Genomic DNA, 24,888 nt, shown 5'->3' with positions numbered 1-24,888 from the left:
TGAGCATGTATGGTACTATTAGTACCACCCTGATGAGTTTTTTCACAATTGACGTTTTTTATAATTTAACCTGCCCCTGCTAGGTACCATGAGCATTTAAGAACATCAGGGTGTCATTAATCAATCTTACCTGTATTTATCTCCACATTCTCCATAAACTTTATCGGCGTAAGTAAATTTCCACGTATCCTTCAAAGTTGTACTGTTCACCAATCTCTGAACGAGTCTTATACCATCTAATACTCTGTCTTCATCTTCTTTAACCGTCAAATAGTTACCCACCATAACGGGTGGATCTAAAGGATTGGCGGATTTTAATGTGATCCTTCCACGACTCTTCGGATGTAAATTAACAGCGCTAATTGTGATTGATTTTGGTTGTTTGGGATCGACATCTTCATCGGGATCACCCGTTCTGGAACATTTGCGACTGGATACTTGGAAATACAGTTGAATGTCCGGATCTTCTGGAGTAGCGTATTTTGTATATATCCTTCCGGTAATTGGTAAACCTACAACAAAACTTTAAAATAAATAGATGAAAATGTCGTTATCTATTTACCTGAGCTAGCAAGTGGTCCCGTTCTGGAATTGAGGTAATCTGTCAGTGTTTTCCACGTGACGCTAATAGATTCCACAGTGCTGTTAATCCAATATGTAAGACCGAAAGCAACGTGATTGGTTAAATTATTACCTACTCCAGGTAAATTGTGAATTTGTTCGATTCCAACTTTATCTAAAGCGTCTTTAGGTCCTACACCGGATTGTAGCAGAATCTTCGGTGAGTTGATTGTACCAGCAGCCAAAATGATTTCTTTTCGAGCTCTAACGGTATAAGTAGTATTGTTGTAGATGAACTGAACCGCGTAAGCTTTTTTCTGTTTGTTTATCAAGATTCTAGTAGCAGTTGAGTTTAACATAACATCTAAGTTATTGTTAAGCCTCTGAGGTCTCAGATAAGCTTTGGCCATACTGACACGGACACCGTCTCTAAAAATTACGAAGAAAAAACAACAAACTATAATAAAGAAATAAGGGATACCATATAGAGCTCAGTTGAATGTATAGAGAAAACAACTGGTAACCCGGAAACCACCAAACAGGGTGATTGATTAGTGCGAAAAAATTCAGTGCCTCTTTTGACTTTTGAGATATCAATTTGGAAATTTGAGGGATTTGGCCATTTTAAAATTATTTATAACCTTACGTGGCGCTCCACAATACTGTGCCATATAAAAGTTATTTTTTTTAATGAAATACCTTATATTGACTTCCCCATTACTATAATATAGAGTTGTGATGTATTCTACGGGGTATTTAAAAAGTTATGATCAGTTTTTCATAAAAATCGTAACAAGTTCAATACCCTGTACAAGAAAAATTCGAGAAATCAGATCTGTTACGGCCGAAGCATTCGAATAGTAGTAAAAACTCTGGAAAATTATTCATTTCGTTATTAATTATTTAATCTGATACAGGGCGAATCAAAATATAGTATTCTCGTTTTTTTAAAATGAATCACCCTGTATTTTATGTGATTATCGAAAATTACTACCAACATTCTTTTTTTAACATCAAGCATTCTCTATCCCTAGAATTATTATTAAATGGAAATTAAATTGAATTAACGAAAAAAAACTGGATCTAGTTCAGTATTTTTTTAATTCTTCATCAGTCACTATTTTTCTTTTGGCTACATGCAGCATTTATAAAGCGCTTATCTTGTTTAGAATTAGACAAAAAATCAGTGCAAGTCATATCTAAATTTTAAGTTATGAGAAGTTCGGTTCTTATCCACGCTGCAGTGGATTTGACTTCGTCCATTTGAACTGCATGTGAGAAAATACCCTCTCCATATAGGCGTTAGGTACTTAGTACCTACGCTTCTTTGGCACTAGCGAAAATCTAACCCTATTTCTCCTGAACTGTCAAAGTTGAACACTTGCTAACTTCAGAAAAAAACTGAATGTCCAGCGTAGTGGCAGCTTCTAAAAGGCCTTCAAAAGAGATATCCTCTTTCTTGGCCATCCTCAGATGGGAACCAAACGTTTCCAAGTTTCAAAGAGTTCAGTAGCACTGATCTCAGTTTTCTAAAGAAATCTATTTTGTTGTTTTTTATGGTGTGGCTTATATTAGCAAGAAAATGTAGATATACAGCGGTTTCGAATTGATCCTGGTCCAAATCTTCTAAGCCCAGCAGTTCAACGCATTTGGGTAACCTTCTCAGGAGCTGGGCCTAGTGACAACCATCTAGATGGTACGTGTTTGACAAGCTCTTGCCATTAAACGTTCCCTCCTAAGGGTAGTTTGTTGAAAGTGATTTCGACTCAATAACAAAGCATCAATTATCCTGTTACATTTTTACTGCTTAACTCCCAAACCTGGGACTATCCGTGTCCCGGAAGCAACCAAGGCGGGACAGGGGACAAGCGAAAGGAAATCGGGACTGTCCGGCGAAATCCGGGACAGTTGGCAATTGATTGATAAATGAATGATTGATATGATCTGGATATTGGGAGGACTTCCTATCAGCAATAGTATAAAATTTTCCTGAAAAGCGGTAACCTACAAAAGCAAGCTTGGAGAGATTGATGGAGCGGTTCAATCGCACGGGTTCAGTTAATTACGAAAAGCATGAACGATTAAAAACTTCTGTAACAGAAGAAAATAAAATTAATGTTTCGCCGGCAGTAACTAAAAACTTACACACAAGTCTAAGGAGTATTTACAGCGAATTGAGCTATTACGGTGTGCAAAGAATCCTTCACAAAAACAAAATGCACCCTTACCACAATTACTTGCAACAGGAATCAACTGAAGTTGATTGTGAATAAAGACTATCATTTTGTTGGTAGATGAATCCAAGTTTAATAAATATGATTGTGTTAACATGTAAAACTTTCAGTAGGTGGTCGTTGAATGTGTGGGGAGGTATTGTTTGTGGATATGCAGTAGGACCATATTTTTTGGAGGAAAATTTAAATGCTGAGATGTATTTAGATTTTCAAGTAAGACAATTACCACTTCTATGGGAAGAAGTACCACTATTGTACTCGTCAAAAGATGATTTTGCATATGGTGCGCTTATTCACACTAATCAATCAATTGATGGTGTACTGAATGAACTATTTTCTGGAAGATGGATCGGAAGAAATGGTCCAGTACAGTGGCCACCAAGTCCACCAGATTTTAATAGAATGGACTAATTTTTACAACTATGTATCAATAAAAGTTAATTTAAGACTTGACACTTTATAAAAACACAATTATCACACCATTAACAATCCCTTCACTTTAAATCACTCGGATTATCTTGGATCACTCGTCACCAATAAATAGGATTAAAAAAAATTTCATAAAACAAAACTTACTCGATGTAAGATTGAGGAATAGCAAAACCAAGATAGTTTTCCCCATTTAAATCTTGTGATATGGGAAAACCTGCCTCCTTAGCTCCCTGAATCACCGCTTCTGCCAAAGCAGGTACATAATATTGGGTGGAAATTGTCACTGGACCTTTTACACCATGGTATCTGTGACTGTACAGTTCTATCTAAACAGTACAAAGTCAAATATAAATTATTGATAAATATGGTTTTAAAAAACTAAAAACCACGCTTCTAAATCACAAAAATGAATAAAATCCCACCAATATCAATAAAAACGCAAAGAAAACAGCATTAAACACCCTCACAAATTGAATTATTGTTCACCGCTATAGAAGGCAAATTCAGCAGCATATGAGTGACACGATCTTTTCGCCATTACTGGTGCAGGTGGTATTGCAAATATCCACCAGAGGGCAGACAGTTGTAATATTTGTCTCGATGTAAAGAGAAAATTTGCAGCGATTATTTCTACAAAAAAATTTTCCGAAAACAGAAATATTTTACAGCGTGAACGGGATTTCAGCCCACGACAGGCAAATCCAGAGATTGACGCCTTATCCCGCTCGGCAAACGAATGCAATTAAAATAGTGGGATATACTAACAGTAATAAATCACAGAATAGAGTTACAACAAATAAACCCACATACAGGTGAAGCTAATAAAAGCGTGTTTATAAATAACATAATAACAAGTTGTTTGTGGCTGAAAAATGTTCAATTAACGAGAAATAGTACAAGTTAGATTTGAATAAAGAGTGATTGTTTTTCCAAAAGTTATTTCGTTGCGTTTCTGGATAGAGTCTGAATTCTGGTTGACACATTCCGGATTCGTACTCCATTTACAGTGGAAAATAACATCTGCTATTAATTTTTGTGCTCTAATATTCCTTGATAGTATCTTTGTAGTGAACACCAATGACATCGACTTCTATTTTATAGCTAAATATTGCCCAAACAATTTTTTTGAAAAGTTCTACTAATCACAAAACTGGTGAATTTAGCAGCAAACTAAATAGGCTGAAGCATAGAGCTGCAAATTTTTTATTTCGATTCACAAAATAAAAAAAAAAATTGTTCGGACTGAGAAATCGAGTTTTGAAATTTTTATAGAAATCAAAGTAATGTAATAAAAATTGAAACATAGCACCATAAAGAGTATACCAAATACTCAAACGTCTCTAAATTGCCTCTAATTGTGGACTAAGGTAACGGATTTCAGAGGTCAATAGGTAAATAACTTACAGGCGACAAAAGATGAAAAGCTTACAGGCGGTAAAAGATAAATAATCTACAAACGGAAAAAGATAAATAACCTACATGTGGAAAATGATGAATAACCTACAAGTGGCGAAAGATGAATCGTCTACAAGCGGCACAAGAGGAATAACCTACAGGTGGCAAAAGATGAATAGCCTAGAGGCTGGAAAAGATGAATAACCCACAGGTGGCAAAAGATGAATAGCTTACAGGCGGCAAAGAATGAAAAGCTTACAGATGGTAAAAGATGAATAATCTACAGGCAGCAAAAGATTAATAACCCACAGGTGGCAAAAGATGAATAGCTTACGTTCGGACGGAGAAAGAAAGATGAATCGTCTACAAGCGGCAAAAGAGGAATAACCCAGAGGTGGCAAAAGATGAATAAATAGCTTACAGGCGGTAAAGAATGAAAAGCTTACAGATGGTAAAAGATGAATAATCTACAGGCAGCAAAAGATTAATAACCCACAGGTGGCAAAAGATGAATAGCTTACGTTCGGACGGAGAAAGAAAGATGAATCGTCTACAAGCGGCAAAAGAGGAATAACCCACAGGTAACAAAAGATGAATAGCCTAGAGGCTGCAAAAAATGAATAACCCACAGGTGGCAAAAGATGAATAGCTTACAGGCGGCAAAGAATGAAAAGCTTACAGATGGTAAAAGATGAATAATCTACAGGCAGCAAAAGATTAATAACCCACAGGTGGCAAAAGATGAATAGCTTACAGGCGGCAAAGAATGAAAAGCTTACAGATGGTAAAAGATGAATAATCTACAGGCAGCAAAAGATTAATAACCCACAGGTGGCAAAAGATGAATAGCTTACGCTCGGACGGAGAAAGAAAGATGAATCGTCTACAAGCGGCAGAAGAGGAATAACCTACAGATGACAAAAGATGATTAGCTTACAGGTAACAAAAGATGAATAGCCTAGAGGCTGCAAAAAATGAATAACCCACAGGTGGCAAAAGATGAATAGCTTACAGGCGGCAAAGAATGAAAAGCTTACAGATGGTAAAAGATGAATAATCTACAGGCAGCAAAAGATTAATAACCCACAGGTGGCAAAAGATGAATAGCTTACAGGCGGCAAAGAATGAAAAGCTTACAGATGGTAAAAGATGAATAATCTACAGGCAGCAAAAGATTAATAACCCACAGGTGGCAAAAGATGAATAGCTTACGCTCGGACGGAGAAAGAAAGATGAATCGTCTACAAGCGGCAGAAGAGGAATAACCTACAGATGACAAAAGATGATTAGCTTACAGGTAACAAAAGATGAATAGCCTAGAGGCTGCAAAAAATGAATAACCCACAGGTGGCAAAAGATGAATAGCTTACAGGCGGCAAAGAATGAAAAGCTTACAGATGGTAAAAGATGAATAATCTACAGGCAGCAAAAGATTAATAACCCACAGGTGGCAAAAGATGAATAGCTTACAGGCGGCAAAGAATGAAAAGCTTACAGATGGTAAAAGATGAATAATCTACAGGCAGCAAAAGATGAATAGCCCACAGGTGGCAAAAGATGAATAGCTTACGTTCGGACGGAGAAAGAAAGATGAATCGTCTACAAGCGGCAAAAGAGGAATAACCTACAGGTGGCAAAAGATGATTAGCTTACAGGTAACAAAAGGTGAATAGCCTAGAGGCTGCAAAAAATGAATAACCCACAGGTGGCAAAAGATGAATAGCTTACAGGCGGCAAAGAATGAAAAGCTTACAGATGGTAAAAGATGAATAATCTACAGGCAGCAAAAGATTAATAACCCACAGGTGGCAAAAGATGAATAGCTTACGTTCGGACGGAGAAAGAAAGATGAATCGTCTACAAGCGGCAGAAGAGGAATAACCTACAGATGACAAAAGATGATTAGCTTACAGGTAACAAAAGATGCATAATCTAGAGGCAGCAAAAAATGAATCACGACTGAATTACAAGTTATACTTGAAGCGCTAGTCTTAGAGTCGTGAATTGTAATAAGCTAACACAGGAATCAAAGTTCTATAACTTATATATACCAAAAGAATATATAGACAAATATATATACAAAAAGTAAATTGAACTTAGCTGCGAGTGCCAAACCTCTATGGGCAGCGTAGTTCCGTTTGAGGCAACTAAGCGTTCAAGAACTATTCGTTTCACTGTCTCGAAATAAAAACCAAAAACCTCTCGCCCGGATTCGTGTAAGAAATAGGAGGGAGTGTCATAAACAGTGTGGAAGGTAGAGGGATGTAGTATGTTGGTTTTCCTGAAGCGTGCTTCCAGGTATATGGGAAACGATTTAGTTAATTGCTTGCTGTTAGGACATATTCCGGAGTTAGGTATTGTTTTATTGAGAAAGTGTAGAAAGTATTGAAGTATTTTGTGATTTGGTGGAAAGTTACCTGCAAATTGTTTTCGAATTTTTTGAAAAATGGTAGTACGTCATCCCAGCCCCACCCAGGATTTCCTTCTCCCTTCCATCTCTTATCAAAATCTGGTGGAATACCTACTATAAACATCATACCATTTATTACAGAACATCCTCCCAACATTTTAGCTCTGAGCCAAAGGCAACTGCCATTAGTTCCTGAAATGCAATCAGTATTTTATTTTTTTTATGTATGTATAATATACTAGAATTTAAAGAACATTTTGTGTCTTAAATTAAATGAGGAAATCATTTAAAAAAAAATAATTTTGAAATAGTATCTGTTATATACCTTGGCAAGCGACTGGTTCATCCGTGGTTCTATAATTCCAATCAAGTAGTGGATTAGTAAAATAGGATAGGATTAAACCAGGTACTTGATATGTTTCCGGCTCGTCGGGACCAGCTTCAATAAGTAAAACTTTGTGTGTTTTATTTTCTGCCAATCTTCCAGTAACAGCTGATCCACCTGTTCCTCCTAAAGATTATATGTAGACAGCGAATCGTATAATACATTATATATATATATATATATATATATATATATATATATATATATATATATTATTTGGTTTCCAAACTTTCCTATGCTATTTCTGAATGCAATTAAAAGTGGGAAGTACAGTTTGGCAAATACAGGAATGAATGTCGAGAAACGTACGAGATGCACGAAATTAAAATGTAAATACGGTAAATAATCAATGTCTTAAATTCTGTACCCCAGAATAAAATATATATTCTATCTCGGTATACAGTAAACCATGAAAGTGGGTACCCACGCAAACACAATAGAACTGACAATAGTAGCCAAGTATACTTGGTTGAGGGACCGTACTAATCCTTACTACCATCATCTAGTAACGCGCATTGACGAGCGTGGTAATTTCACATTCATTCCTGTATTTGCCAAAGTGTATGTTTATAGAGCTTTAATTTTGATTAGTGTTTGCGTTACCAATTCAAAATAATTTTTTGAAATTTATATGTTTATATAAATTTTCGTTTATGTCCTTTTTCAAAAAAGTATTTAAACATTGTCTCTGATTATTATTGTTTGTGACTATTTTAATAGAGGATTGTGATTAAAAGCATGAAATAGCATATATAATATAGTTTTAGAATTAGATTTGAGAGAGAAAGAGAAATGCTTTATTGTCAAAAAATTTCTAGACAAAAGCTTGTGAAAAACCATGAAACAACCATACAAATAATTAAATAAATATACAAATAAAATAAAATTTCAATATACAGAAGAAAACCACAATGAGTAACAAGATTATAGGTAATAATTATTATCTAAGTCCATAGCAAAAATTAAACCAGTATGCAGCATGCCCAGAAGTGAAAAATTTCATGATTGCGTAATGGGCTTACAACTCGTATAACGTACTATACTTTTTCTACGCCCATTCAAAGCATGCTACTTTAGAAAACGTGTCCTCTTTTTAAAGAAACTACATAATGTGCTGTATACATTTAGGGTCATCACTCTTTCAATCCCAAATATATCTCGCTAATGCTAAATGTTTTTATGTTCTTTAATTGACTAAATTTGTGTAAATGGAACAAAAAAAAGTCTTTAGTAAATAAAAATTTGATTGTAATTAAATTAAACCAAGAAGTTTAAGTTTTCTTCTCAAAAAGCATGTGTATATTATGAAATGTCATTACGTGCATGTTATTGTTAAATGTAATTCACAAGGAATGTTGACAGTGCGATTTTTGACGTTTACAGACATAGGCGTAGAAGTCGTTTACAAAGTAGAAGGCACTTTCCAGTAATTATGCCCTTAAATTATTGCGGAATGCGGGAAAACATGATTCGATTTCAATTGGCAAGTGATTGTGCATTTTTTTGCATTCTAAAATATTGAGCCCTCAACTAATTCTGAACGTGAAGTAGGTATGTAAAGGTCGTACTCCGCGTTCCTAAATGGATAGCCGTGCAATGATATTTCTGAAATTGGAGAAGCGTACTTACGAATTAGGCAAACGGATTCAAAGATAGTACTTGGTAGTATTATCAATAAATTTAAAAATTCTCAGTTAACAATATTTGTTACAATTGTCTTTTGGTGCATTCCACGTCTACGATCCATATATTTAATATTCTATGGACAGTTGGTACGGGAAAAAAACGTCTCTAAATCGCGGTGCCGACAATATTCATTTTCTCTCTCGTTCGAGACACTTTATCTATACTACGCATGCATCATGCGCGTAAAAGATGCGTAGAACTAACTGAAGCGCTCGGAGGAGAGAGAGCGATACACTATTTGTTTGACTTAGTCAAAACACTTCCACTTATAGGAACTGTAGATAAAAATAACTTATATAAATTATGACATAACCACTTGAAGCTTTCGCTTTATTTTTTCTGTTTTGCCATTCATTGGACCAAGTGGAACGTCGGAAACGGGAAAGATCGCGGTCGTAAACGTGATTGTTGTGAGTGCACCCTTTATCACGACATTAGAAAAATACTACTTACCTCCAATAACTATATAATCATATTCATCTCGAGGTTGTTTCCACGCATGTACTCGTCCGCAAACGTCGCCTATATCGCAAGTATTCCTTATAATCGCATCTACTAGAGCCATAAACAATACAAAACTATTTCCACCGCAATTATTCGCCAAATAAGGTCCATAGTTCAACGGATTCGTACAACCGCACGAAGACATAGTTCTAAAAATATATTTATGCATATATGTAATACTCCTGTATGGACAGTTCTTATAGGAAAACACGTAGTGACAATATTCATTTTCTCTCTCGTTCGGGACCCTTTATCTATACAGCGCATGCTTCATGCGCACAAAAAATGCGCAGAACGAACTGAAGCGCTCAGAGGAGAGAGAGAGAGAACGATAGAGAACTAACCCTGACAGCACGCCACTGGTTAAATTTTTCCAAAGTTTGTTTTTGTCAAAATACTACTTTATTAAGAAGCGTATTGGTTACCAAATTTGAGAAAAAAAATTTATTTATGATTTATGGCAAATTTTTTATTTTGATTTAAAATTTTGAACGCCATATATCTCACCAACTAGGCCCCGTAAGGGTTCGTATTCCTATATTAAAATGAATCATTTATTGAGATCTCTCTGTGGTAGAGCGTTTTTGATCAAATATAGAAACACCCTGTAGGAGTATTATATATATGATTTTATGTATTCAATATTCAAATCAATGTAGTTGCGATATATCTGTTTTAAATTAATTGAAATACAAACATTCAAACTTAAATTTCATTTTTCTAATTTTCGATAAACGGTGAAAAGTGAAAAAACAGAAAGATTGTTATAGATAATGAAATAGCCCACAAAAAAATATGAAATGAGAATTTTAAATGAATGATTAGGCAACACCAAATGCAACAGGAAATATGTAACAGTATTTTTAAAGGAAACTAGACAATTATATATACATGTGTAATGGTAGTTGCATAAATTATTCTATTAAAATTGCCACTTGTGACAAAAAGACTGCCAACAGCAAGCACGATTGTGTAGAATAATTAAATTATAATTACAACTTTATGGAAATAATAAAAGTTAAGCAAATATAGGAGCATATTTTTATTACAGTGACATCTCAAAATCGATGGGAAAATCATGCAAGATTATCAAGTGATCTATATCTAAAAAATTTTCGTAAATTCAAAGATTTCTCATCTTGAATTAAATAAAAAAACAAAAAAAATATAAAGAAGAGAAGTAGAACATGAAGTAGAAGTAAGTTACAAAATATGGCTATTTTCTAACTTTATTTTACATTGATGAAGTTTTTAGTTTGATAATTGAAAAATAACTTACGTTTACTGTGATCCTCACTCTCAATAACTTCATTCTTTAAGTACACGTTATATATAATAGTATTTCCCGATATTTAACATAACTCAGTAGCGTCTGTTGCGCAAGTAAAACCGTTTCCAAATTTCCAAATAATAACAACAAAGTATATTATTTCTAAGAAAATTACTAATGTACATGGGCCTAGAGTTTTCTCGAGCTGAACAAAATAACCGAGACAGAGGCGGACTTGAACATTTCTTAGAAACTAATCATAAAGAAAATTGGGAAGATAAAGTTTCCCGGTGAAATATAAGCTAGTATAAGGAAAAGGTGGGTGGTTGAACCGGGGTTCAATTTGACTTAAAAAGTACAAAAATATAGAAATAATATAAGCAACCGAGGAAAAACAATTAAACGGTGGATGGCTAAAAATGGTTGTATAATGGATGAAATGATAATAGGTGTTAATATGAGACTAGAAAAAGTATAAACTGACAAAATGTGTATTCATATCTATTTCAACGGAATGAAAAGTAATAAAATTTCATAAAAATAAAGCTTGATACGGTCAGTAGGAAGAGTATGTTTATAATCCGGGAAATTAAGACTGTTTTTCCAGGTTTCTTTTTATATAATCAGAGTTTTTAAATATCTTCTCAATATTTCGTCATTCTGAGAAAGGTAGTTGTGTCAAACCGTATACTAATCTTATCTAAACTTTGTAATCGTTTCAGTTATTGGTTGGTAACAACAAAAATTCTTTTATTATAATAAAATAGAGCTTTCTACATAAATCAATATATGAAATACATTATTTTATAGAAATAAAAAATATAAAGGTCCGTTGAGCTACACCTTTCATTGTTTGTTGAAAATCTGTCTTCTCTATTTTGAGCAACAACTCTGCAAAGACTTTTGCAATGAAGCATTGATTTGGGCATCATGTGTGTGTGTGTGTGCGAGAGCACCTCATCAGAAATTGACAACCGCCTTAAGGAATACAAGCAAAATAAAGCAGTAGAAACTATTACGAGGATAGTCCTAGAAGTACCTGGCCCCGGCATAGAGATGGCGGTAGCTGCTTGAAAAATACCACTTTATTAGAAAATACACAATCTATAAAACATTTGTATCCAGTTTGAAGATGCTACGTTGTTTAGTATTTGTTTGAAAGCCATCAATAATCAACGTGACTTTGTAAAAAAAAGAAATAAAAAATTCATCATTGTGGTACAATACTTTTATTTGAAAGGCATCAGCTCAACCAATATAAAAGCTAGAGTCACGACCTGTGAAGACCAGCATCGCAGAGGACGACCAAATGAGGTGACGACTCCAGAAATACTAAAGAAACTCCACAAAGCGGTACTGGAAGATCGTCGACTGAAAACGCGCGAGCTAGCAGACGTTGCGAGTATTTCAAAAAGTGGGATACATCGCATATTAACTGAAAATTTGGCATTGAGAAAGCTGTGTGTATGATGGGTGCATCGTGAAGATGTTTTAGAGAAATAAAGCCGAATTGTTCCATAACCATGGATGAAACGTGGGTCCATCACTTCACACCCGAAACAAAAGAACAATGAAAACAATGGACTGAAAAGGGAGAATCGGCTCCAAAGAAGACAAAGATCGTTCCATCTGCTGGCAAGGTTATGGCGTTGGTTTTTTGGGGTGCCCGTGGAATTATTTTCATTGGCTATCTTGAAAAAGGAAAAACTATCAACGGCGAGTATAATGCGAACTTATTGCAACGTTTGAGCAAAGAAATCAAGCAAAAACGGCCACATTTGGCTAAGAAGAAAGTGATTTTTCATCAAGACAATGCACCAGCTCACACATCCGTTATGGCGATGGCCAAAATTAGTGAATTAAATTTTGAACATCATGCAACCTATTCGTAAGATCTAATCCCCTCGGATTTTTTCTGTTCCCAAACTTAAAAAAACGGCTGGGTGGTTAAAGATTTTCCAACAAAAAAGGAGTAATATCGGCGGTTAGTGGAGTGGAGAGGAGTTTGACGATTCTTATTATAAAAAGCGTATCGAACTGGTAAAAGTGTGTTGAGCTAAAAGGAGATTACGTTGAAATATAAATATATTTTTTTTTCAAAATGTTTGTGTTTTCTTTGTTGGGCCAGGTACTTTTGGAACTATATTTGTATGTATATAAGAGAGCGCTTCCAAATTTAGCTTTAGAAAATACTAACTAATTTAGTAGGCTGCCGAAGAAAACTACTGAACAAATTCTTTTTTCCAAAAATGACTCGTCATGTCGCTGTCATTGATTCGTTGTTATCATTCATAATTAACAAAATAAAAACTCGATTTTACCCATCCCGGCAAATATTTTTATGCAAATTATATTTTAATGAAATGAATATTGGAAAAGTAGATATTTTTATTTGTATTATCTCTACATTATTCAAGCTGACGAATACGCAACAGTCGTTGTGCATAATTTTCGATATTTTCATGGATTTTACACTGGCACTGAATAAGACCACGTAAACCGAAGCTGTATTTTAACTAAGGAAATTTTTGCATTGGCGTCGAGTTCCTCCTGCACAGAAAGCATCGTTTCGTAGCTTCACAAATCTGTCAACGTTGCATTCAAATCCAGAAAATCTATTTACTAACCGTTAAGGTGAATTTCATCGAATTTTGCTGACTTTTATTTTACAAATAAAACATTTGTGACCAATTAAGATAAGTTGTTCAATTGAGGTTCTTGCTGCTATGGATGGAAAAGAGAGAACGTGTGCTAATTCTATGTACGTATGTGGTGTCCCGACGTGAGGTCCTTTCACCCGAAGGGTTGCTCCACAAAGAATTAACTCTTATTAACCCCACATAAGTCAATTTTGTGACGTCACAAATTACAGCAAGCGTTGAGCCATCCTAATAAAGCCTTCATCTTGGTGATATTGACAAGACCAATCGTCATATTAAAAGCCAGTTTATTAACCTGCTGTTAAAGTTCCAGTTAAGTTTTTCTTCTATATTTTAGCCACAAGTTTAGCAACTGACGGTTACGGAATGTTGGCAATAGTGATAAACAAATATAGTAGACTTGATTGGCTGTGTATTTTTTCCATAGACCAATAAACATATTGTGAATAGACAAATTATTACTCGATTGCATTTCCAATAAAATTCGTTTTCAAATATTAGAATGAGTACAAAGAAAGTTTCGGTAGAGCTATCACCAATCACCGCCTAATATAACAAAGATAGCACTACCTTAGACCAAAGGATCTTTCTTTCTAAAATTGACATAACTTTTAAATATAGAAATTATATATATTCGGAAGTCTAGAATTACTACGAGATCTGGCTATTAAATAACGAGCCTGCGCGCCTAGAGGGCGCCCCAGACGGATGGGGTGAAAAATGAGTAGTGCGTTGTGTATGTAGATATCTTGACTATGTACGCCCCAAAACACGTTTCCATCATTATTATAGTATTTTGCGTATAGCGGTTTGAAACGAACGTGTTCTCTTCTCGTGCCGAAAAACAGGAGCAACGTATCAATCTCAAATTTCTTGTTTTTGAGTAGTGCAAGCGCTTTGGTGAGGCCCGATAGAGCACTGAAGATGACCAGCGCCCAGGTCGCCCTATGATTGTTTCAACTCCGGAAACAGTGACCAAAATCAAACAAATTGTGCGTGCAGATCGTCGAGTGAGCATCCGGATGATTGCCGAGGCTGTAAACGCCGATAACGAAACGGTTAGAAAGATTTTACACGAGGAATTACACATGACAAAAAAATCTGACTCATTACCAAAAACTCTTGCGTCAATGGGTCTGCTCTTAGATTTCCTTAAAAGATTAAAAAGTTAGGAAAAGATCTGCTTTGGAAGGAACTCGATTTGAGTCGTTGGAAGCGGAAAGCAAAAACCGACAGAGCTCCAAAGGCTCTCACCAAAGAAGACTTCCAGCACTGCTTCGATCAATGGCAAAAACGTATGGAAAGGTGTGTGACGAGGGGAGGGGAGTATATTGAAAGGGAGCATTCGAATGTAGAAAAATTTAATAATAAAACCCTTTTTCGTAACCAGTCTCGTTATTTAATAGCCAGACGTCGTACGTCTAAAATGTTGTACGCTATAAAATTTTATTTAAACTCTAGTTCATTAATTAATGAGTAAGATCATCATTCAATTTTTATTTTGATATGATGGATTTTGTTGATTACTTATTGGATAGTGATGAGGATATTGATCTTATGGGATTCCTTTAACACAAAAGAAGGACTTATGAAGTAAGGAGAAGAGTAGATAATTTTTAGAAATGAGATGAACATGATTTTCGTACTAAATTCGATCAGTTCTTTTATTTTCCATTATATTCTTCTGCTATTTAGCACTATCAACAATAAATTTTTCTCTTCGGAAGAAAAATTGCTGCCTCTTCTGCTTAGTGTGCGTTCACATTGGCAACGTTCAAGAGGTGAGCGTCGAGTATTGCCGCTCCAGCGGTGTTCAAATATCTTTCTGGCCATAGACTTTAAATGAATGTATTCACATTGCAAAAGATCACTGCTCGGTGATCGCTGCAACGCATCGCGCCGTTCGAGCTTCGATCTTGTTTGTTTTTTTGAGCGGCATTGCTTTTGTGGTGCGCTCATGTTTATTTTGTTACTCAGTATGGAGTCGAATTGCGACCAATCTATATACTTTAGTTTTAATAAAATGACGTCGCAAAATGAGATTATTGATCGTGAGGGTACTTCTTCAAAATGTTATGATAGATGCTCTCCAAACAAAAAAAAAACAGGGAAATATTGGTCCTCAACAAAAACAGCAAGGGTATTCAGTGTCTCCACGATATTAGGAACAAATTCTCAACAAAACCAATAAGAATGTACAGTCCCTCTAGAATATTCTTCAGGAACATCCTCAAGAAAACCAACAAGGATGTACAGTGCCTCCAGAATATTCTTCAGGAACACAAGCTTGTGGATTGCAAATCATCCATTACCAGTTATAGGCATTGATCTTTTTTTTTTCGTTTTATTGTATTTACTATACATGTATCATAAACATGCAAATAAGAACGCATAACTCTTAACTTAGTGTAAAATATAACCTTTCTGGCGGAGAAATAGGCTTTTTAAAATTAGTTGTTTTCTTTTGAAGTCAATGCTTGATTTTTCCCAGAATGTAATGAAACGTTTCCATTGAGATTCTTGAAAAATGAAAAAATCTTATTGGATCACTGCTCAATTTCATTATAAAGGTGATGGAATTGGCCATAAGCAAGTCTATTTCTATTAGTTTCATGAACGCTTTGTATTTTTTTGCTTTTCTTTAAAATTAACCTTCGCAGTCGTGTACTTTCTTGAAGTAATAATCGTTTGGATACCAAATTCATTACGTCCTTTTGGTTCGGAAGTTAGAAAATACCTAAAACGACGCTTAACCAATTTGTAGAGCTTGAGCGTCACCAATGTGAACGCACACTTAGTGTTAGTATTTCCATTTCTTTAAAATTTTAAAAATAATTTCTTTAAAATAAATTTCGCTCACAACGCTCACAAGAAACCAGTAAAAATTGTCAAAGCTTACACAGTCCGGAAACCAAATATTTTTCACAAAACAATATTTAGATTCAGATGCCATTCCTCAAATTGTTGTTCTACAGGATATCTTCCAGTTAACCGGCTCATATGACAGTTGAAAGTAAGAAAACTATCTCACAATGTAACTAACAGATAAAAGTTATTCTGTTGACGATAAACCCAATTTTCAATAATAACTCATACAGTTAATGAGAAGCTACTCATATTAAGGTTAACATGAAATAAATCATATTATTTATTGCTATTTTTTTGTTTATATTTTACTATAGTGGGGTAATGTCGTGTAATTTGTGACTTCAGAAAACAGTGTCCGAGTTATTCTGTGGTCGTGTAATTTGTGACTTCAGAAGACAAAGTCCGAGTTATTCTGTGGTCGTGTAATTTGTGACTTCAGAAGACAGAGTCCGAGTTATTCTGTGGTCGTGTAATTTGTGACTTCAGAAGACAGAGTCCGAGTTATTCTGTGGTCGTGTAATTTGTGACTTCAGAAGACAGAGTCCGAGTTATTCTGTGGTCGTGTAATTTGTGACTTCAGAATACAGTGTCCGAGTTATTCTGTGGTCGTGTAATTTGTGACTTCAGAAGACAGTGTCCGAGTTATTCTGTGGTCGTGTAATTTGTGACTTCAGAAGACAGAGTCCGAGTTATTCTGTGGTCGTGTAATTTGTGACTTCAGAATACAGTGTCCGAGTTATTCTGTGGTCGTGTAATTTGTAACTTCAGAAGACAGTGTCCGAGTTATTCTGTGGTCGTGTAATTTGTGACTTCAGAAGACAGTGTCCGAGTTATTCTGTGGTCGTGTAATTTGTGACTTCAGAAGACAGTGTCCGAGTTATTCTGTGGTCGTGTAATTTGTGACTTCAGAAGACAGTGTCTGAGTTATTCTGTGGTTGTGTAATTTGTGACTTCAGAAGACAGTGTCTGAGTTATTCTGTGGTCGTGTAATTTGTGACTTCAGAAGACAGTGTCTGAGTTATTCTGTGGTCGTGTAATTTGTGACTTCAGAAGACAGTCTGATTTATTCTGTGGTTGTGTAATTTGTGACTTCAGAAGACAGTGTCTGAGTTATTCTGTGGTCGTGTAATTTGTGACTTCAGAAGACAGTGTCTGAGTTATTCTGTGGTCATGTAATTTGTGACTTCAGAAGACAGTCTGAGTTATTCTGTGGTCGTGTAATTTGTGACTTCAGAATACAGTGTCCGAGTTATTCTGTGGTCGTGTAATTTGTGACTTCAGAAGACAGTGTCCGAGTTATTCTGTGGTTGTGTAATTTGTGACTTCAGAAGACAGTGGCCGAGTTATTCTGTGGTCGTGTAATTTGTGACTTCAGAAGACAGAGTCCGAGTTATTCTGTGGTCGTGTAATTTGTGACTTCAGAAGACAGAGTCCGAGTTATTCTGTGGTCGTGTAATTTGTGACTTCAGAAGACAGTGTCCGAGTTACTCTGTGGTCGTGTAATTTGTGACTTCAGAAGACAGAGTCCGAGTTATTCTGTGGTCGTGTAATTTGTGACTTCAGAAGATAGTGTCCGAGTTATTCTGTGGTCGTGTAATTTGTGACTTCAGAAGACAGAGTCCGAGTTATTCTGTGGTCGTGTAATTTGTGACTTCAGAAGACAGTCCGAGTTATTCTGTGGTCGTGTAATTTGTGACTTCAGAAGACAGTGTCCGAGTTATTCTGTGGTTGTGTAATTTGTGACTTCAGAAGACAGTGGCCGAGTTATTCTGTGGTCGTGTAATTTGTGACTTCAGAAGACAGAGTCCGAGTTATTCTGTGGTCGTGTAATTTGTGACTTCAGAAGACAGAGTCCGAGTTATTCTGTGGTCGTGTAATTTGTGACTTCAGAAGACAGTGTCCGAGTTATTCTGTGGTCGTGTAATTTGTGACTTCAGAAGACAGAGTCCGAGTTATTCTGTGGTCGTGTAATTTGTGACTTCAGAAGATAGTGTCCGAGTTATTCTGTGGTCGTGTAATTTGTGACTTCAGAAGACAGAGTCCGAGTTATTCTGTGGTCATGTAATTTGTGACTTCAGAAGACAGTCTGAGTTATTCTGTGGTCGTGTAATTTGTGACTTCAGAATACAGTGTCCGAGTTATTCTGTGGTCGTGTAATTTGTGACTTCAGAAGACAGTGTCCGAGTTATTCTGTGGTCGTGTAATTTGTGACTTCAGAAGACAGAGTCCGAGTTATTCTGTGGTCGTGTAATTTGTGACTTCAGAAGACAGAGTCCGAGTTATTCTGTGGTCGTGTAATTTGTGACTTCAGAAGACAGTGTCCGAGTTATTCTGTGGTCGTGTAATTTGTGACTTCAGAAGACAGAGTCCGAGTTATTCTGTGGTCGTGTAATTTGTGACTTCAGAAGATAGTGTCCGAGTTATTCTGTGGTCGTGTAATTTGTGACTTCAGAAGACAGAGTCCGAGTTATTCTGTGGTCGTGTAATTTGTGAATTCAGAAGACAGAGTCCGAGTTATTCTGTGGTCGTGTAATTTGTGACTTCAGAAGACAGTGTCCGAGTTATTCTGTGGTCGTGTAATTTGTGACTTCAGAAGACAGTGTCCGAGTTATTCTGTGGTTGTGTAATTTGTGACTTCAGAAGACAGTGTCCGAGTTATTCTGTGGTCGTGTAATTTGTGACTTCAGAAGACAGAGTCCGAGTTATTCTGTGGTCGTGTAATTTGTGACTTCAGAAGACAGAGTCCGAGTTATTCTGTGGTCGTGTAATTTGTGACTTCAGAATACAGTGTCCGAGTTATTCTGTGGTCGTGTAATTTGTGACTTCAGAAGACAGTGTCCGAGTTATTCTGTGGTCGTGTAATTTGTGACTTCAGAAGACAGAGTCCGAGTTATTCTGTGGTCGTGTAATTTGTGACTTCAGAATACAGTGTCCGAGTTATTCTGTGGTCGTGTAATTTGTGACTTCAGAAGACAGTGTCCGAGTTATTCTGTGGTCGTGTAATTTGTGACTTCAGAAGACAGTGTCTGAGTTATTCTGTGGTTGTATAATTTGTGACTTCAGAAGACAGTGTCTGAGTTATTCTGTGGTCGTGTAATTTGTGACTTCAGAAGACAGTGTCTGAGTTATTCTGTGGTCGTGTAATTTGTGACTTCAGAAGACAGTCTGAGTTATTCTGTGGTTGTGTAATTTGTGACTTCAGAAGACAGTGTCTGAGTTATTCTGTGGTCGTGTAATTTGTGACTTCAGAAGACAGTGTCTGAGTTATTCTGTGGTCATGTAATTTGTGACTTCAGAAGACAGTCTGAGTTATTCTGTGGTTGTGTAATTTGTGACTTCAGAAGACAGTGTCCGAGTTATTCTGTGGTTGTGTAATTTGTGACTTCAGAAGACAGTGTCTGAGTTATTCTCTGGATGTGTAATTTGTGACTTCAGAAGACAGTGTCTGAGTTATTCTGTGGTCGTGTAATTTGTGACTTCAGAAGACAGAGTCCGAGTTATTCTGTGGTCGTGTAATTTGTGACTTCCGAACACAGTGTCTGAGTTATTCTGTGGCCGTGTAATTTGTGACTTCAGAAGACAGTCTGAGTTATTCTGTGGTCATGTAATTTGTAACTTCAGCAGACAGTCTGAGTTATTCTGTGGTCGTGTAATTTGTGACTTCCGAACACAGTGTCTGAGTTATTCTGTGGCCGTGTAATTTGTGACTTTAGAAGACAGTCTGAGTTATTCTGTGGTCGTGTAATTTGTGACTTCAGAAGACAGTGTCCGAGTTATTCTGTGGTCGTGTAATTTGTAACTTCAGCAGACAGTGTCTGAGTTATTCTGTGGTCGTGTAATTTGTGACTTCAGAAGACAGTGTCCGAGTTATTCTGTGGTTGTGTAATTTGTGACTTCAGAAGACAGTGTCCGAGTTATTCTGTGGTCGTGTAATTTGTGACTTCAGAAGACAGTGTCCGAGTTATTCTGTGGTTGTGTAATTTGTGACTTCAGAAGACAGTGTCCGAGTTATTCTGTGGTCGTGTAATTTGTGACTTCAGAAGGCAGAGTCCGAGTTATTCTGTGGTCGTGTAATTTGTGACTTCAGAAGACAGTGTCCGAGTTATTCTGTGGTCGTGTAATTTGTGACTTCAGAAGACAGTGTCCGAGTTATTCTGTGGTTGTGTAATTTGTGACTTCAGAAGACAGTGTCCGAGTTATTCTGTGGTCGTGTAATTTGTGACTTCAGAAGACAGTGTCCGAGTTATTCTGTGGTCGTGTAATTTGTGACTTCAGAAGACAGTGTCCGAGTTATTCTGTGGTCGTGTAATTTGTGACTTCAGAAGACAGTGTCCGAGTTATTCTGTGGTCGTGTAATTTGTGACTTCAGAAGACAGTGTCCGAGTTATTCTGTGGTCGTGTAATTTGTGACTTCAGAAGACAGTGTCCGAGTTATTCTGTGGTCGTGTAATTTGTGACTTCAGAAGACAGAGTCCGAGTTATTCTGTGGTCGTGTAATTTGTGACTTCAGAAGACAGAGTCCGAGTTATTCTGTGGTCGTGTAATTTGTGACTTCAGAAGACAGAGTCCGGGTTATTCTGTGGTCGTGTAATTTGTGACTTCAGAAGACAGTGTCCGAGTTATTCTGTGGTCGTGTAATTTGTGACTTCAGAAGACAGTGTCCGAGTTATTCTGTGGTCGTGTAATTTGTGACTTCAGAAGACAGTGTCCGAGTTATTCTGTGGTCGTGTAATTTGTGACTTCAGAAGACAGAGACCGAGTTATTCTGTGGTCGTGTAATTTGTGACTTCAGAAGACAGAGTCCGAGTTATTCTGTGGTCGTGTAATTTGTGACTTCAGAAGACAGTGTCCGAGTTATTCTGTGGTCGTGTAATTTGTGACTTCAGAAGACAGTCTGAGTTATTCTGTGGTCGTGTAATTTGTGACTTCAGAAGACAGAGTCCGAGTTATTCTGTGGTCGTGTAATTTGTGACTTCAGAAGACAGAGTCCGAGTTATTCTGTGGTCGTGTAATTTGTGACTTCAGAAGACAGTGTCCGAGTTATTCTGTGGTCGTGTAATTTGTGACTTCAGAAGACAGAGTCCGAGTTATTCTGTGGTCGTGTAATTTGTGACTTCCGAACACAGTGTCTGAGTTATTCTGTGGCCGTGTAATTTGTGACTTCAGAAGACAGTCTGAGTTATTCTGTGGTCATGTAATTTGTAACTTCAGCAGACAGTCTGAGTTATTCTGTGGTCGTGTAATTTGTGACTTCCGAACACAGTGTCTGAGTTATTCTGTGGCCGTGTAATTTGTGACTTTAGAAGACAGTCTGAGTTATTCTGTGGCCGTGTAATTTGTGACTTCAGAAGACAGTCTGAGTTATTCTGTGGTCATGTAATTTGTAACTTCAGCAGACAGTCTGAGTTATTCTGTGGTCGTGTAATTTGTGACTTCCGAACACAGTGTCTGAGTTATTCTGTGGCCGTGTAATTTGTGACTTCAGAAGACAGTCTGAGTTATTCTGTGGTCGTGTAATTTGTGACTTCCGAAAACAGTCTGAGTTATTCTGTGGTCGTGTAATTTGTGACTTCAGAAGACAGTCTGAGGTATTCTGTGGTCATGTAATTTGTGACTTCCGAAAACATTCTGAGTTATTCTGTGGTCGATAATCCCAATTTTCAATAGTAACTGATACAGTTGGTTCGAAGCTACTTATATTCTATTCACCTCATAACCTCATAAAGTGAGGTTAACACGAAAGAAGCTTTATTATTTATCATTATGTTTTTTGCTTACATTTTACTATAAAGTGGGGTTATGTCGTGTAATTTGTGACTTCAGAAGACTGTCTGACGGATTTGGTTAAGTACATCGTACTGTGCTTTCTGGAAGAGCTTTTGGTTTCACCCAACGTTGGTACGTCGTTCAATTGCTATCTACTTCACACGAAATCATTTTATTAATAACCAAATATATAGTACCTACATGAAAAAGTTTGTGCTAAAAATGTGCTTATATAGATAAAAAAGTATGTCAACAAAATTTTAATTGTTGAAAATGTTCTTGGTGCACAAACAAGTTATTTTTATATGGAACAGATAACATACAATTATATTTATTTATAATAACAATTAAAACTTATATGATAATAAGAAATTACAAGTAAACGAATTACGCAAGTTGCGATCAATTAACTGATAAAATGTGTATAAGTCATACAAATATTTTTTTTAATACATAATGTCATACGTCAGTACGATTTCATGATTTAAAAAACTCCCCATATTCAATCATGTAATATTCATGAGGCTGTTACACAACGTATAAACCATTGTATATTCAAGTTCTCCGAATCGATATTGTCTGAAGTAACTTAGTGACATACACAACACGATCAATGAAATGTAAATGATGTCATATTAGTACCTTATCACCGACAATGGCAATAGGTCAATACTCCACATGACGCTATCAAAAGAGTATTAGATGCGAGAGGAGTAGATGGGACAACCTCAAAATGGATGACTCGATTACTATCTACTAATTACTAAATGAAAGGAGGGCAAGACACCATTTCTATTACTGCAAACAGGGGATGCCCACAAGAGTGAGTCGCGTCCCTACTTATGTGGAGCTTAATTGTAGACGAACTCTTATGCTGGCTGACTGAACTAGGCATACCCTGTCAAGGATATCAGATATGATCTAAGCTTTTCCGATTGTAATATATAGTCTACCGATTGCTCGTGACGATACCTATAGCGAATTGTGAAGCAGAAAGTTCTCAGTTTTAAAGAGAATAAAAAATGTACAATATTAAATAAGCGATTCTCGTCATCAACAAGGCTACTTCTTAATCCGACGCTGGGGTTAGTCACTGATAATGTCCAGAAATATGAAATGCTTCTCCATCTTCTGGACAAGAGCAGTGAGCTCATCATTGTCTTAGGGTACACTGTTTCCAGCCCAGAAGATTGCGAATATAAATAACAGCAGTATAAAAATTCTGCGTCTGAATCTTCTAAAGAAAATGAACTGTTTCAATGTCCGCTTAGGGGTTATAAATTAGTGATATTAGGCTTCTCTAATCGCAATAGGGTACTCTGATTTCCTGAGAAACAGCTATGGATGTCTGGCGTTCTCAGAAAATATACCATTACACCATATCATTGGCACTACTGTCCTCAAACAGCCTTAGCCTAGTCCACCACATTCCTTCAATCATCATGGTCCAATGCTCGGCGTCTCCACCCCATCACACCTAGCTCCCGAAGATCAATTTTGACATCATCCAGCAATCGTTTGCGCGGTCGCCTAGGCAGTCACCAGCCCTCGGGCTTCTGTTGATTCGCTTTGCGCACCCCCGCTCCTCAGGTATACGTTCCAGGTGGCCTAGCCATCTGAGTCTAGCCCTCTTGTCTTATGTCACCAAGTTGAGCTCTTCATAGAGTCGGTTGAGCTCGGTGTTTGTTCATACTGGACCATATATTCGGCGTAAGATCTTTCGCTCCCACGTATTGAGCAGCCGCTCCTCGCGGCTGTTCAACACCTAGATCCGCTTTTTCGTTCTCCAATTCAGTAAACGTAACTTTAGTAGTTGTAGGAGACTGAAGTATGCTCTATTTCCATCGAGTTGTCATTATTTTCGATCACTAGTGATCTCAGGTCTTTAAACGACTGTACATTCTCGAACTTATACTGGCCTAGTTCGAAAGCCCCCAGGGGAGTTCTTCTGTTCCTTGACATAATCATGTATTTTGTTTTGGACTCATTAATGGTAAGCCTAGTTCTACAGGATTCTTCCTCCAGCTGCTCAAAGCTTTCTTACAGTTCACGCTCCCGTCGACTAGATCAATGTCATCAGCGTAGACTAGGTACTGCATTGTTCTTTTGAGCAGAGTTTTTTTCTATTAACTTCAATATTTTTGATGACGTTTTAGTGTCAGGTTGAAGAGAATACACGAAAGTGCATCTCCTTGCCTGAGACCTCGTCCTATTTGGAAATCTCGTGAGGTCTCCCCGCTATCTACACTTTGCTCTTGGTCTCAGCTAACGTCATCCCCACCAGGTGAATAAGTTTCAGAGGAATACCAAAAATTCGTAGGGTGCAGTATAGGTAAGTTCGATCAACACTGTCATAAGCTTGTTTGTAATCTATGAAGAGTTAGTGTACGGAAATATTGTGCTCATAGCCCTTCTCCAACAGGCAGCGAATAGTAAAGATTTGATCTGATCTGATCAATTGTTGTCTTAACTGAAATAGGATTACTATTTTGTAGATAAATTGTACCACTTGGGCATTGTTCCATAGTCAATTTCACACATCGTTCTAACCTACATCGTGGCAGTTGAAAGAGGCCGACTGCTCTTTTATAGCCCATTTAATTCCTCATAACTACATATAGTATGTTCAGGGTCCCATCTCCCTCTTCTATTTGCACGTCCGAATCATATTGCATAGGTAGTCCTAATCTCAATAAAGAAAAAACTATACTAGAGAA

General features: G+C 36.8%; 1 protein-coding gene across 1 annotated transcript in view; it reads right to left on the bottom strand.

The window, feature by feature from the left end:
- LOC130446619 (glucose dehydrogenase [FAD, quinone]-like) overlaps window positions 1–24,888 on the bottom strand; it is a 35,420-nt gene that overhangs the window by 5,282 nt on the left and 5,250 nt on the right. The window contains exons 2-7 of the mRNA XM_056782986.1: window positions 9,557–9,756; window positions 7,358–7,543; window positions 7,040–7,224; window positions 3,372–3,553; window positions 563–990; window positions 131–512 (exon numbers count right to left, since the gene is read on the bottom strand). Coding sequence (XP_056638964.1) covers window positions 131–512; window positions 563–990; window positions 3,372–3,553; window positions 7,040–7,224; window positions 7,358–7,543; window positions 9,557–9,752 — 1,559 coding nt within the window. The 5' untranslated portion in view covers window positions 9,753–9,756. The remainder of the gene's footprint in view (window positions 1–130; window positions 513–562; window positions 991–3,371; window positions 3,554–7,039; window positions 7,225–7,357; window positions 7,544–9,556; window positions 9,757–24,888) is intronic.

Source organism: Diorhabda sublineata, chromosome 7, assembly GCF_026230105.1.
Source record: "Diorhabda sublineata isolate icDioSubl1.1 chromosome 7, icDioSubl1.1, whole genome shotgun sequence".
In the NCBI taxonomy this organism is placed as follows: Eukaryota; Metazoa; Arthropoda; class Insecta; order Coleoptera; family Chrysomelidae; genus Diorhabda; species Diorhabda sublineata.
The sequence above is the reverse complement of the archived record's forward strand: the minus strand, read 5'-3'. Positions and strand labels throughout refer to the sequence as shown.